Here is a 15,901-nt window from a genome sequence, read left to right as displayed (position 1 = left end):
TAAAATCAAACTTAGTTTAATTTTGGACCCTTTCCACTTTAATTTAGACCAATTTTAAAACTGGACCAAAAATTAAGAATCTACATACACAGTTAGATTTGGCATATCAAAGAACCCCAATTATTCAATTTTTGATGAAATCAAACAATGTTTAATTTTGGACCTCGATTTGGGCCAACTTGAAAACTGGGCCAATAATCAAAAATCTAAGTACATTTTTAGATTCAGCATATCAAAGAACCCCAAGGTTTCAATTTTTGTTAAAATCAAACTAAGTTTAATTTTGGACCCTTTGGACCTTAATGTAGACCAATTTGAAAACGGGACCAAAAATTAAGATTCTACATACACAGTTAGATTCGGTATATTAAAGAACCCCAATTATTCAATTTTGATGAAATCAAAACAAAGTTTAATTTTGGACCCTTTGGGCCCCTTTTTCCTTAACTGTTGGGACCAAAACTCCCAAAATCAATACCAACCTTCCTTTTATAGTCATAAACCTTGTGTTTAAATTTCATAGATTTCTATTTACTTATACTTACGCTATGGTGCGAAAACCAAGAAAAATGCTTATTTGGGTCCCTTTTTGGCCCCTAATTCCTAAACTGTTGGGACCAAAACTCCCAAAATCAATACCAACCTTCCTTTTGTGGTCATAAACATTGTGTTTAAATTTCATTGATTTCTATTTACTTTAACTAAAGTTTTTGTGCGAAAACCAAGAATAATGCTTATTTGGACCCTTTTTTGGCCCCTAATTCCTAAACTGTTGAAACCAAAACTCCCAAAATCAATCCCAACCTTTCTTTTGTGGTCATAACCCTTGTGTCAAAATTTCATAGATTTCTATTAACTTAAACTAAAGTTATAGTGCGAAAACCAAGAAAATGCTTATTTGGGCCCTTTTTGGCCCCTAATTCCTAAAATATTGGGACCAAAACTCCCAAAATCAATACCAGCCTTCCTTTTATGGTCATAAACCTTGTGTTAAAATTTCATAGATTTCTATTCACTTTTACTAAAGTTAGAGTGCGATAACTAAAAGTATTTGGACGACGACGACGACGACGACGACGACGATGACGCCAACGTGATAGCAATATACGACGAAAATTTTTTCAAAATTTGCGGTCGTATAAAAAGGAATTTTTTCAAACTTACTTATCATTTTGTGTTAAAAGTGTACAAAGGGAAAACTGTTCCAGCATAAATTTGTGTACCACGTCCCTCGGGGCATGGCATGCTTTAAGGTAAATCACAGGATGCAATAATCGTTGATCATCTTTAGGTAACAACTTGGGTAACTGTTTTACTATTTGATCAAGTCTTTGCAGTTCATTTTCTATCACCTGCAAAATTAATACAAGTTTTTAATATAGAAATAAATATGTGTGGTATAGTATATTTCTCTTATCACTGATGCAATAAAATCAAGTCTTACAAGTTGGACAAATTTTACAAATCATTTAATATGTTGATTTACTACACTGCCATGTATTTTAAATCACATCTGATTATTAAAAATAAAAGAGTTTATCATTAAATCATTTTTCAATTGTCTATTTTATTAATTCACAATTTTGTGGAAAAACAACTAAAAAATATTTGTGCAATATATAAAATTTTGACCAACTGAAAGAAATAATGTGTCAGTTCTTTTTTATGAAATGCTTGTAACTTCAATATGAATAACTACTGAAAATAATAGCTTGTTCCTTAACTACTGGAATAATGTTGGTATACTCCAAGATAAAACATGCTGCCTGTAGTGTATGCCCTTATATTTTTTTTACAGTTAAGGGTTTTTTGCTTGTGCGAGAGCTGTCTTCTTTTATATATTAGGAACTTTTTTAGTATTGTGGTAAGCACATAATATCAGACTGGTTCTATTTTATTTCATATCAGGATATATAAAATTCATGAATAATCCCCACTGTAAATGGTTAGTAAAATACATTTATATCAATATGAAGTGTGATCTGATCCCTGATTTGCAAACATGTGGGTAAGGGTGCAATCAACAGTTTTTTTCTATGACGTCACATTTTGAGGGACCATGCATAAGTGACCCTTAGTGGTGGACTGATTAATAAAGATACTTGTATAAAACTAGATATCACTGGAATCAGAATGTTCTCTAGTTTATAATGAAATAAAAATAATGTGTAGTTTTAATATATTAAAAACATTCCATCCAATGAACATGGGGGGAAAAAGGTCTAATTTTGACAGAAAAAACTTGAAACCAGGTCATGTGCACAGCCATGAAGACATGATCCATGCACATTTTTCATTATCAAAACTGTATGAAATTTGTAGGTTTTTACCTGGCCTTTAAAAAAAATCTTGTTTCAGGGTACGGTTTCCTGCTCCGAAAAGAGCTACAGTGGTTGCAAATAAGTTTTCAATTTTCACTGCCAAAAAAACAGGATGTTTACAAGGTTGTCTCCCCTCAAAACATGTAAAGTTAATATAATTTTTAAAATTATTTCAATCATTCAACCTGTTTTAATTGAAAGCTTATTAACTATTTTTTACAATCAAACACAAAAAACATGATACTTTTGCACCAATAGAGTTAATAAACAGGGGTTTCCCTCCATGGTTATTTTTAGTCGGGGAATAACCCCTAGTTTTTTATACGAAACTGTTTATAGCACCCTTAAGGCAAAACTTTATATTCAATATATTATTTTTTTTTAGCTTTTCTGAATCTGTACACTATACCGATTAAAATGATGTCTTACTTTAAGGATTGTGACCACGAATAGTGAAAATACAGCTCTTTTCTCATGTCGCGTAGTACTGGCATATTGGCCAGTGGCAAACAGTTTAACCAGCAAATTCCAAACATTTCCTGTATCTCATTTTCATCAGTTTTACAAAGAAAATAATTCATAAAATAGGGTTTCTTTTGAATAAATAGAATAAAAACTGTGAAATAAGCATGAATAAAGTTACTTGAAATATATTTTGTCCCTAGTATTATGTGAACTAAGTTATAGCTGAGTTGAGAAAAATATGGAAATAGTGCTTTTCTTAGGAATGGCACATGTACCTTATATGACTATAAAAAGTACCAAATATATAATATAATGAATTAAAATTTATGTCACACTGATCAGTAGTAAAGGTCAAAGTAGAAAAAATCTACACTTTACATGTGCAACCTTTGGTTCCAAATATATGAGAGATTAAATAAAATATCATGACGTCGCAAAAAGATGCAAAAAACTTCAATATTCGCGCAGAGTCTGGTTTTTCCCATTTCTGGTTGCTATGTACAAATCTGTAATATTTGCATTAAATATACCAAACTGATGCTTTTAAATTCAAGTATACATGCCGTACAATATTTTTCAGAATTATTTTACTCCATTCGCATGCACATTTCTATGCTAAAACATCACTATAATATGTATTTGTCCCTTTAAGGCAAAACTTTATATTCAATATATTATTTTTTTTTAGCTTTTCTGAATCTGTACACTATACCGATTAAAATGATGTCTTACTTTAAGGATTGTGACCACGAATAGTGAAAATACAGCTCTTTTCTCATGTCGCGTAGTTCTGGCATATTGGCCAGTGGCAAACAGTTTAACCAGCAAATTCCAAACATTTCCTGTATCTCATTTTCATCAGTTTTACAAAGAAAATAATTCATAAAATAGGGTTTCTTTTGAATAAATAGAATAAAAACTGTGAAATAAGCATGAATAAAGTTACTTGAAATATATTTTGTCCCTAGTATTATGTGAACTAAGTTATAGCTGAGTTGAGAAAAATATGGAAATAGTGCTTTTCTTAGGAATGGCACATGTACCTTATATGACTATAAAAAGTACCAAATATATAATATAATGAATTAAAATTTATGTCACACTGATCAGTAGTAAAGGTCAAAGTAGAAAAAATCTACACTTTACATGTGCAACCTTTGGTTCCAAATATATGAGAGATTAAATAAAATATCATGACGTCGCAAAAAGATGCAAAAAACTTCAATATTCGCGCAGAGTCTGGTTTTTCCCATTTCTGGTTGCTATGTACAAATCTGTAATATTTGCATTAAATATACCAAACTGATGCTTTTAAATTCAAGTATACATGCCGTACAATATTTTTCAGAATTATTTTACTCCATTCGCATGCACATTTCTATGCTAAAACATCACTATAATATATATTTGTCCCTTTAAGGCAAAACTTTATATTCAATATATTATTTTTTTTTAGCTTTTCTGAATCTGTACACTATACCGATTAAAATGATGTCTTACTTTAAGGATTGTGACCACGAATAGTGAAAATACAGCTCTTTTCTCATGTCGCGTAGTACTGGCATATTGGCCAGTGGCAAACAGTTTAACCAGCAAATTCCAAACATTTCCTGTATCTCATTTTCATCAGTTTTACAAAGAAAATAATTCATAAAATAGGGTTTCTTTTGAATAAATAGAATAAAAACTGTGAAATAAGCATGAATAAAGTTACTTGAAATATATTTTGTCCCTAGTATTATGTGAACTAAGTTATAGCTGAGTTGAGAAAAATATGGAAATAGTGCTTTTCTTAGGAATGGCACATGTACCTTATATGACTATAAAAAGTACCAAATATATAATATAATGAATTAAAATTTATGTCACACTGATCAGTAGTAAAGGTCAAAGTAGAAAAAATCTACACTTTACATGTGCAACCTTTGGTTCCAAATATATGAGAGATTAAATAAAATATCATGACGTCGCAAAAAGATGCAAAAAACTTCAATATTCGCGCAGAGTCTGGTTTTCTCATTTCTGGTTGCTATGTACAAATCTGTAATATTTGCATTAAATATACCAAACTGATGCTTTTAAATTCAAGTATACATGCCGTACAATATTTTTCAGAATTATTTTACTCCATTCGCATGCACATTTCTATGCTAAAACATCACTATAATATATATTTGTCCCTTTAAGGGTGCAATCAACAGTTTTTTTCTATGACGTCACATTTTGAGGGACCATGCATAAGTGACCCTTAGTGGTGGACTGATTAATAAAGATACTTGTATAAAACTAGATATCACTGGAATCAGAATGTTCTCTAGTTTATAATGAAATAAAAATAATGTGTAGTTTTAATATATTAAAAACATTCCATCCAATGAACATGGGGGGAAAAAGTTCTAATTTTGACAGAAAAAAACTTGAAACCAGGTCATGTGCACAGCCATGAAGACATGATCCATGCACATTTTTCATTATCGAAACTGTATGAAATTTGTAGGTTTTTACCTGGCCTTTAAAAAAAATCTTGTTTCAGGGTACGGTTTCCTGCTCCGAAAAGAGCTACAGTGGCTGCAAATAAGTTTTCAATTTTCACTGCCAAAAAAACAGGATGTTTACAAGGTTGTCTCCCCTCAAAACATGTAAAGTTAATATAATTTTTAAAATTATTTCAATCATTCAACCTGTTTTAATTGAAAGCTTATTAACTATTTTTTACAATCAAACACAAAAAACATGATACTTTTGCACCAATAGAGTTAATAAACAGGGGTTTCCCTCCATGGTTATTTTTAGTCGGGGAATAACCCCTAGTTTTTTATACGAAACTGTTTATAGCACCCTAAATATCAATTACTTGATATTTAAAGGGAGACTATCATAATTATCTCCCTTATTATTTGAGGCTTTTACTATTACTTCATCTGAACAGGAATGCAGTCTGTTAATCAGATTCCTAACATACTAGGATCAGTATATCAACTTACAATTGTAAGAACAGCTGGGCCATCAAACTGAATGGGTTCCTGACCTAAGGCTGTGTTTGCAGCCTGGTATGTTTCATTCGCTGATAAAAAAGCATGAGTCACAGCTAATGTTACTTCCTGGTTAAAATTTTTATTGCTAGGAACCTGAGTCTGTGTCGCTACTGAACTGGTACTGGGACCTGGAAGGGATGAAAAAAACTCAATTACATCCTTAATGTATACAAATGCATATAATGTTTGTTTCATAAGATATTTTAACAGCAAACATTTATTTCCTTGCTTGTTCCTGACAATTATCAAGTTTTCTTCTGTTATAAATGACTTTTCTAGTCACAGTGCAATAAGCATCCCAATCACCTTCAACTTTTTAGCCTGTCACTGTTACCTTATCAGATTGTGTTTCCCTAGTTGTAGTTTAAAAAAAGAATATCCAATTCCTTGATATTTTCTATCCTCCCCATCACCTAATTTTGTTTCCCCAATTATAGAAATAATTTCTACCCTATCCTTGGTACATACCAGGTTTTGTCTCCCCAGTTATAGTACAATCCCCATCACCAGCACCTAGAGCTTTTCTGGCCTGTTCCTTGTCCCAGTCGTCTATTTCCTGGTCAAACTTATTATTGTCCTCTAACACCTGTTCCTTTAAGTCATCAGGTAGAACATCATTATCACAGCTTTCTTCTGTAAAAATATTCACAATAAGAGCATTAGTTGTAAGGCCAGGTCAATACATTCTAATCAATTTTAGGACAAAGACTATGCCCAGGGTGCATATATAAAATATATACTGTAATAAAAGAAAATAATTCAAGAACTGTAAAAGTGACGCTATAAAAATTTGTAATTGATCTTATTTTTGAGGTAATAAGCATTGTGTATAAGTTTCATTACATTTGGTTGAAGCAAACTTAAGTAAGAGAACGAAAACCAAAATTTAAGTGTTATTATGCAGTGCTGTTACACAAATGTCCACAGTTTGTAGAGGGTTGAGCACTCATAAATAAGTTTAAACCCCACAAGTTTCTATATATACCTGTACCAAGTTAGCTTCCTGTTATTCAGGGGTTGTTATATTTTTTGTTATAAATTGTATTGATATAAATTAGGTGGTTATTTTTCTGGTTTGAATGGTTTCACATTTTTTATGTCTGGCTTTTATTGCTGACTATACAGTTTTGGTTTTATCAGTTGTTAAAGACCATATAGTGAACTACAATTGTATTTATCTACTTCCTTTAAACTCTGATGGATAGTTGTCTTATTGGCAATAGTACCACATCTTATTTTTATATTGATTCTTGAAAGACATCTAACTGTTTGACTTTTTTTTGAATTTATCATTTTTAAGCTATATTAGCATGCTCTCTGTACCAATTTACCATGTTTTTAAACTGTCAATAAGTAAAACTTATAATTCCTATGTCTTAGTATTTATGTATAAAGGTTCTACAATTAAGAATCCTACCTTCTGCCTCTAATTTTGATTTATCCACATACATTAAACAATAAGCACTAGCGTTATGAAATCCACCCACACTTTCTTTCACTAAATCGTCCCAAGATGCATCAGTAACTGATATGTCATTAAATTTCAACCATTTTGTTAACGACCAAATATATGCCCAGTAATGTCCTGAAGCAGCCTGTCCTTCATGGACGAGTACAGCATGTAAATGATAAGGACACTGAAAAATAAAATGTGCATTCTAAATTAGCAGGCTCAATATGGCTAAAAACTTCGAGCAATGTAAACCCCCACTGATTATTATAAATTGACAAAAAGTTCCTGTCAAACAGGAAATGACTGCCTAGTTTGCAGATCTAAACATGGGTAACACTATCAACTCAACATTATTATCAGATCATGATCATGATCAAATGTCAAATAATTCAAATAGGTTAGATTTCAATTCAAGTTTTTATGAAAGTTTCATTCCTAATATTTCCAAAACAAAAGGATTTGTTTTTTATTGGTGGTATTAGTACCAGATAGGCACCTGATTCCTTTCCTTAAGCACTGTCATCTGAATAATTCAATAATAGAATTGTGTAATTTACCTTTCTCATGGCCTCATCACCATACTGTCTATTTATAGCTTCTTCTAAGGAATTTATGTTTTCTTGTAATCCTACAAATATTCCAAATAAATTAGTTCTTCAATTGTTTAACATACGATGAAAATAAAACAGGGATAAAAAAGCAAGATTTGGGGGAAAATATACACAACATTTACAATTTATGTAGTGAATATGTTTTATTATGTCAAACCAAATCTTTTCCAATCTTACTAAATACTTCATATCAAAATAGTCCAGAATGTTGTCGGATTGACGTGGGATGTATCTGTATCTACAATGAATGTATACATTATCTAACAATGCCAAGTTTGTTTCCCATACTATGGCTACATTGTTATTTGTTGAAAACTATAATTTTTGTGAGTTTCATTGGCTTTATTTTAATTGAAGGGATTCTAATTTACTTGAATTTCATTGGCTACATAATTATTGGTAGGATACTAATATACTTTAATTTCATGGGTACAGTTGAACAACGAAATCTATTATCCAAGAACAGATTTTTTTCAATCAAAGAAAAGTGGTACAAAAAATGAAAATTGATTTTCAGTAAATAAAACCAGTGTTATCAGTATTCATTGAATAATTGTCTCTATGAGACACATTCCCCATTTCCATTCTCAATTTATGTCATACCTCTTACATCCTGTTCTACTTCAGTTCGCCATCTCCGCAAACATTCTTGTAAAACTTTTAATTCTGAATCTTCTACATGTTTAGGTGAAGGGTTACTAATTAAGACATTTGTCCGATGAGGTTTGATGGGTGTGGCTATTTTTTTGGCTGGTGATGATGACAGGGGTGATGTTGATGTCATAGGAACATCTGTCGGTGTATCGGTTACCATACTGCAAATAAACAAAGATGGTTGTCAAAACAAAAAATATGGCACTTTTTTTGCACTGTTTACCATAAAATAATAGAAATTTTAGATTTTAATAATAAATAGAAGTTATGTTTATTTTATTTTTTACTCTGTACAGAAATTTACATTTCTGCTATGAGATGAACTATTCTGGTGTAATAATTCATATAAAAAATTAAGATAAATTTCTTGATTATATAGCATAATTGCATAAAGATTATTTCCTAAATACTGTCTAATATCACATAGAATTCACATTTGATATTCACAATTCTATATTTACTGTTGGTTTTTTATTTTTTATGTGAAATTATTCTGAATATAGAACAAATTTAACATTACCTAGTATGAGGTTTAGGAGATTCCATTTCTACATCTAATGAAAGACACTGGGTTTCAGGTTTACTCTGGGCAAACTCTAAAGCATAGGATAAAACATCTTGAAGAGGAACTTTCTTACTACCACTGCCATAATGGTTAAATCTGAAATAATCAAATCAACTTTGTTAAATTGGTGGTCTCAATTCCACTGATTAAATGTCTAATCACATATCTTTTAAAATTGAAAATAATAGCCTGTATTCCGTAGATTATTGCTTTTTGAAACATTGATAGGCCTTTAGTCCAAAGGAGTAGGTCCAGTAAGACCCTTTTTTGGCCCTAAAAAATTGCAATTTTACAACTTTGTTCGAATGTATTTTTTTATTGGAAAATATAAACTTCTGTTACATTGATTGATTGATTGTTGGTTGCTTAACGTCCAGTGGCAAATATTTCATGCATATTCAGGACAAGAACAAGTTCACAATAAATACAATAGGTAGGTCTTGCCACTGGATACTGATCACTTTGTATTTGTTCTACTATTCAGTTGACACTAAAACTCACTTATCTAACTTGGAATACAACACAGATAATTCCTCTCGTAATTTCTTCACTTGTTCTCTTCGTTGCCTGGTTTCTAATTTATTACCAATCATATATCTGAAGAAAAAAAAATATAACGCTAATGTTATTTTTTCATATAACAAAAGAATCTTCATCCAGTGCGATATTATTCAAATATCAATATTCTTAATATTAGTGAAAATATGATTTTAATGATTGCATGTTACGTCTGTACAATTGTAAAAAAAAATCTCAGATGTTAGCCATGTTATTTTGAGAAACTAAATTTGGTCAAGTATTCAAATCAGGAAAATGTATTTTCAGCAAAGTATTTTTCACATGTAGGAAAAGGTTATTAAATACTTGAAAAACCTCACCAACAATAATAGAATGAGTCAAATAATCTTGGCTTACCTATCCATATATATCACTTGAGGAAATTCTATTTTGTTGTGAATTTTTTCAGGGCGTCCAAGTTGTTGGTTAAACTGAAACCTGGAAAGTTCATAGGTCAACACTGGAGGAAGTTTAGTAAACCACAACTGAAATAAAGCAACAAATGTTATATTTCAGGGACAATAACTCCAAAATAAGTAGTTTTTTCTCAAATTTATTATTTTCCATGTTGTCTGCATATAAACATCAGCTTATGAGTGATGTTACCTTACAGAAGGTTTTCTTCAGGGTGAAATATCTATAAGTGGAAATCTTTAAAAAATACTCAAATTGATTAATTCTCATGTGCCCCAAAATTAAGCCAATGCATAGAAAAATGTCACATGATACAACTTTTTCAACCCTCAAATGGATTTTCCACAACTTTTCATTAACTCTCCTATTGGCCCTATAGAGAAGGTAAAATAAAGTACAAACACTTGAATGACAGAACACTGACCTCTTGACCTGATTGCTGTGTAGTATCATTACTGACTGTTTCTATAGCTCCATGTGCTGTGGCAGCCTCCAAACTCTCATGGATGTCACGAAAACCATTTACTTGTAATGGAAACTGACCAAAATTCTCATCATTGCTAAAACCTTTACCTAGAAAAAGATACAAATTCTTATTGATAAAATTTAGCAAATTGAACATAAAGCTAAGGCAATTAAAAGCCAACCTACCAATACATGCAATATCTATATTTGACACTTCAAAAAACTTTCAATTCTTGAACTGGTATGCATTAGATTAGACCGTTGGTTTTCCCGTTTGAATAGTTTTACATTACTAATTTTTGGGGCCCTTTATAGCTTGCTGTTTGGTTATAGCCAAGGCTCCATGTTGAAGGCCCTACCTTGACCTATAACGGTTTACTTTTATAAATTGTTATTTGGATGGAGAGTTGCCTCATTGGCACTCATACCACATCTTCCTATACCTATGTCTTTTTCTACAGCCTGGTAGTGAAAACTTGGTCAATTGCAAAGGAAGAAAAAATAAGTCTGCAACACAGTAACATACCTTCATTGACACCCTCAGCTCTATATTGGCCATAAAATAACTCTACCATTGGATTTTTTGTTTCTCCAGATTCTCCAGCCCTGTACAATTAAAAACCATATATTATTACAAATTTGATATTTCCAAAATGTAAATAAAAAAAAACATATTACTAAATAGGGTCATAATCACTTGCAGAAAACATAAATGCTTTCAAAGGATTTTTTTTGTACCTACTTTTACAACTTTAAAGAATCCCAGACTGATACAAAGAAAAATTAAAAATAATATGACTTTAACTGTAAATTTGTTTTTTCTTATGATCCAAACACTGGTGATATTAATGATTCAGGTTTTAATATATCTGCCATACCTATGTCAAGTGGAATCTTATTAGTAGATTATTAAAGTCTCATGTTTTAATGCAGTTAGAAAACTGGTGTTGATGTCAGCATTTAAATAAATTTTCCACAGAGTCCATTCCCTTGTTGTCAGTTGGTTAGGTACTTAATTTTATATAAACCAGAGCAACTGCCACATCCTCAATGTCTCTTATCTTGTTCCTTCACAAATTATTGTCATATAAATGTCCCTCAAGTGATATTGTCTCAAGGTCATATTACAATGAATCTTACTTAGCCTAGTGTGTGATAGCTATCAGCTGACTTACCCTGTTTCAGGGGATGGAGGTCTGAATGTTGTTTTAAATGCATCTTCTAACCATTCTAATAACTTGTGCTGGAATTCACTGACATCCTATAGAACATAAAAACAATAAGGCAAACATGTATAATGCACACCTTGTTTGAGAAATCTTTACTTCTAATGTGTGTACCTGAATGCATGATAAGTCAGTTCTTATCAAAATTTCTGTAATTACAAACATGAATAAAAATCAGAACATCACTTTTTAGAATTTACAAGGTTGAAAATAATTGTCTTCTTTATTGACATAATACTATTATTTGCAAAGTTTTAACATGTAAAATATAGTTTTTTATAGTATAAATGACATCAGTACAAACCTAGATTTCATCACTGTAAAAGTGCAGGCTGTAGTTTATGGTTTTCATGGTTTATGCATCTTTAATTTTATTAAGTCATAGACACAATTGTAATCTTAAATATAGAGTACTGCATGTTTAGTTTTTAGACAAAACAAAAACTTTTTGATTAATTTTTCAACATGTTTTTAACTTGCTGCTTCAGTAGACTACACCAAATATCTCCTTTCATTCAAAATAAATGACTGGTTACCTGTTGACTGTCTCCCACACCAGTAGCTGCTGTAGCAGCAAAGGCTTCTTTAAGAATATCTACAGCTTTAGAAGGATCTACATATTTTCTCTTAGAACCAACCATTAATGCAAACAAACGTCGGAGTTCACACATAAATCTCACATTTCTTGTCTCCTGCTGTAAAATAGAGAAAAATAGTTCACATTAGTCATTAATTACAATGTTTTAAGTTCTGTAAAAGGATAAACACATATATTTTTCTTGATCTTGAAACAACTACAGAATGAATAACATGTGCACTTTATTAGAGATTGGTCAACACGATGCCAATAAAGGTAAAAAGGTGATATATGACTATTCTTATCCAAAACATCTGCATCTATTTTTTTTTCATATCTTAAATAAATCTTTAATTATTTCTATCTTTAACTAGCCCTTTTGAAAGGACTGATTCCCATTATGATTTCATAATCAATTGTCTTGGGCCATAATAAATAATAGGTTTGTTTGCCCAAACGCTACCTACCCAGAAAAAAGCTGCCTACTCAAATTCTTTTATTGTCCTGATTTGGAGAAGTTTTTTTTTAATCAAATAGGCATGAAGAATAATAAACACCTGATACTTCAATTTCTCTTTTTGAAAAAAAAAAAGAAAATGCCTACCTACCCACCCACTGTCTCAACCTTTGGGTAGGGTTTGGGCAAACCAAAATATTTTTAATTGTGGCCTTACCTGTGCAGGATCTTTAGGTAGTTTGAAGTTAAGCACCAAATGTCGAAATCTTCTAAGATTAAATAAAGACTGAAATAGTAAAATGAATATATTTCTATCACTTTATTCATACTAATAATAAGAAATTAAACTAAGTAGCTTTCCAGAGTACAAATCGTTTCTGTATGGTGGATTTTGCTCCCACAGTTGGATCTTCCTAATGTGGATGTTGAATACAACCATGTTGGTGTTACCAAATTTTATCCCTCACTTAATCACAGTGAAAAAGTGACTAGTTTATTTCTTCTGGTTTATTAATACTCAAAACTCTATACAATATTGAATAATGTTAACTATTCTCACTCATATTTCAAAATGTTAAGTTGAGACAATTCAAGTAAAAGGTTGCATTTTTTTTGTTGTAAAATAATGTCTGAAATTTTTTCTTTGTTTTTCATGTGGTTTCCTAGATAAATCTTCATCTAAATTGGTAAGAGCTGAAAGCCTGGAAAGCAAAAGAAATGCTTTAAACATGCAGATAACAAACAAGATCCGAAGGTTTTTAAAGAACAGCAAAAAACAATTCAGGTAGAGGTATGAAAGAAAGATTTCACGACAAATAACTTGTATAATCTGAATATGTGTATTACAACAATAAACCAACAAGTATTTCAGACATTTTCAAATTCCAACCTGATTACCTGTATACAATGACTACCTGTATACTATGATTACCTGTATACTATGATTACCTGTATACTATAATTACCTGTACCCCATGATTACCTGTACCTGTATAACATGATTACCTGTATACCATGATTACCTGTATACTATAATTACCTGTACCTGTATACTATGATTACCTGTATACTATAATTACCTGTACCCCATGATTACCTGTACCTGTATAACATGATTACCTGTATACTATGATTACCTGTATACCATGATTACCTGTATACCATGATTACCTGTATACCATGACTTCCTGTATACTATGATTACCTGTATACCATGATTACCTGTATACCATGATTACCTGTATACCATGATTACCTGTATACCATGACTTCCTGTATACTATGATTACCTGTATACCATGATTACCTGTATACCATGACTTCCTGTATACCATGATAACCTGTATACCATGATAACCTGTATACCATGATAACCTTGTATACCATGATTACCTGTATACCATGATTACCTGTATACCATGATTACCTGTATACCATGATTACCTGTATACCATGATTACCTGTATACCATGATTATCTGTATACCAAAACTTCCTGTATACTATGATTACCTGTATACTATGATTACCTGTATACCATGATTACCTGTATACCATGATTACCTGTATACCATGATTACCTGTATACCATGATTACCGGTATACCATGATTACCGGTATACCATGATTACCGGTATACCATGATTACCTGTATACCATGATTACCTGTATACTATGATTACCCGTACCCCATGATTACCTGTACCTGTATACCATGATTACCTGTACCCCATGATTACCTGTACCTGTATACCATGATTACCTGTATACTATGATTACCTTACCTGTATACCATGATTACCTGTATACTATGATTACCTTTATACCATGACTACCTGTATACCATGATTACCTGTATACTATGATTACCCGTACCCCATGATTACCTGTACCTGTATACCATGATTACCTGTACCCCATGATTACCTGTACCTGTATACTATGATTACCTTACCTGTATACCATGATTACCTGTATACTATGATTACCTTACCTGTATACCATGATTACCTGTATACTATGATTACCTTTATACCATGACTACCTGTATACCATGATTACCTGTATACTATAATTATCTGTATACTATGATTACCTTACCTGTATACCATGATTACCTGTATACTATGATTACCTTTATACCATGACTACCTGTATACCATGATTACCTGTATACTATAATTACCTGTATACCATGATTACCTGTATACTATAATTACCTGTACCCCATGATTACCTGTACCTGTATACCATGACTACCTGTATACTATGATAACCTGCATACTATGATTACCTGTATTACAGCACTAAACCAACACGTATTTCCGACATTCTTTAAACCAACAGGACATTCTTCTAGCCTCTTCCTTTCATGTGGATTAAGTGGATCAACAAACCATATATCACCTCTCTTCCTTTTAGTCCCAGCTTTACTTTCTATCAAACTTTGTTCTAACACTCTGAAAAAATACAAGAAAGAATCATGTAAACTATTACAATACACAGGTTTCTTCAATCTAATAACTTCAGTATTCAATGTAAACATTTTGCTATTAAAAAGAATCCATTGAAATTTAGATTTTACCATTCATATCAAAACAACAACAGATTACAGGTGGGATGGGTATCACCATTATAAGAACTCAAATTCGGATAACTGAAACTTAGATCAGTGCATTTTTTGTTCGAATTCCTGATCATTAAACATGCATTTTTGTCCATTCTTGAAAAATCGCGATAATAATTGTATGCAATAATTTCTGAATTTACAGTTATAATGAGAAGAATGAATAAATAGAGATTTGAGACATATGTGTCAAAGAGACAGCAACCTAACTTCCTATTTGAATAATAGATTTCTGCTGCAGTTCATAAATAACCTGCTAATATCTTGTTCTTCCTTCGACACCTGACCTCCCAGAATTCCCTGTGTATCTTGAAGACTGGCAGCTATAGCTTTCTGTAATTCGTCACTTTCATTTGTTTCTGTTGTCAAGTCTATTACACCTGAATTTCAAGAAGAGTTTTAAATTCAAAGCATGTATATATTTTTGTAAATCTGGTATACATATACATACCAATTTAGTGTTATATAAATCTAT

The 15,901-nt window shown here is 31.5% G+C and overlaps 1 protein-coding gene across 3 annotated transcripts in view; it reads right to left on the bottom strand.

Moving 5' to 3' along the window:
* The window catches only part of LOC134720653 (ubiquitin carboxyl-terminal hydrolase 25-like), a 34,384-nt gene that overhangs the window by 8,274 nt on the left and 10,209 nt on the right, over positions 1 to 15,901 (bottom strand). For all 3 annotated transcript variants that reach the window (XM_063583042.1, XM_063583040.1, XM_063583041.1), the window contains exons 4-19: positions 15,680 to 15,806; positions 15,094 to 15,259; positions 13,019 to 13,087; positions 12,304 to 12,462; positions 11,717 to 11,802; positions 11,068 to 11,147; positions 10,501 to 10,649; positions 10,020 to 10,147; positions 9,606 to 9,701; positions 9,060 to 9,200; positions 8,489 to 8,700; positions 7,832 to 7,902; positions 7,239 to 7,458; positions 6,290 to 6,454; positions 5,771 to 5,949; positions 1,165 to 1,352 (exon numbers count right to left, since the gene is read on the bottom strand). In XM_063583042.1, coding sequence (XP_063439112.1) covers positions 1,165 to 1,352; positions 5,771 to 5,949; positions 6,290 to 6,454; positions 7,239 to 7,458; positions 7,832 to 7,902; positions 8,489 to 8,700; positions 9,060 to 9,200; positions 9,606 to 9,701; positions 10,020 to 10,147; positions 10,501 to 10,649; positions 11,068 to 11,147; positions 11,717 to 11,802; positions 12,304 to 12,462; positions 13,019 to 13,087; positions 15,094 to 15,259; positions 15,680 to 15,806 — 2,236 coding nt within the window. The remainder of the gene's footprint in view (positions 1 to 1,164; positions 1,353 to 5,770; positions 5,950 to 6,289; positions 6,455 to 7,238; positions 7,459 to 7,831; positions 7,903 to 8,488; positions 8,701 to 9,059; positions 9,201 to 9,605; positions 9,702 to 10,019; positions 10,148 to 10,500; positions 10,650 to 11,067; positions 11,148 to 11,716; positions 11,803 to 12,303; positions 12,463 to 13,018; positions 13,088 to 15,093; positions 15,260 to 15,679; positions 15,807 to 15,901) is intronic.

The sequence above is a fragment of the Mytilus trossulus genome, chromosome 6 (genome assembly GCF_036588685.1).
Source record: "Mytilus trossulus isolate FHL-02 chromosome 6, PNRI_Mtr1.1.1.hap1, whole genome shotgun sequence".
NCBI classification, from domain to species: domain Eukaryota; kingdom Metazoa; phylum Mollusca; class Bivalvia; order Mytilida; family Mytilidae; genus Mytilus; species Mytilus trossulus.
The sequence above is the reverse complement of the archived record's forward strand: the minus strand, read 5'-3'. Positions and strand labels throughout refer to the sequence as shown.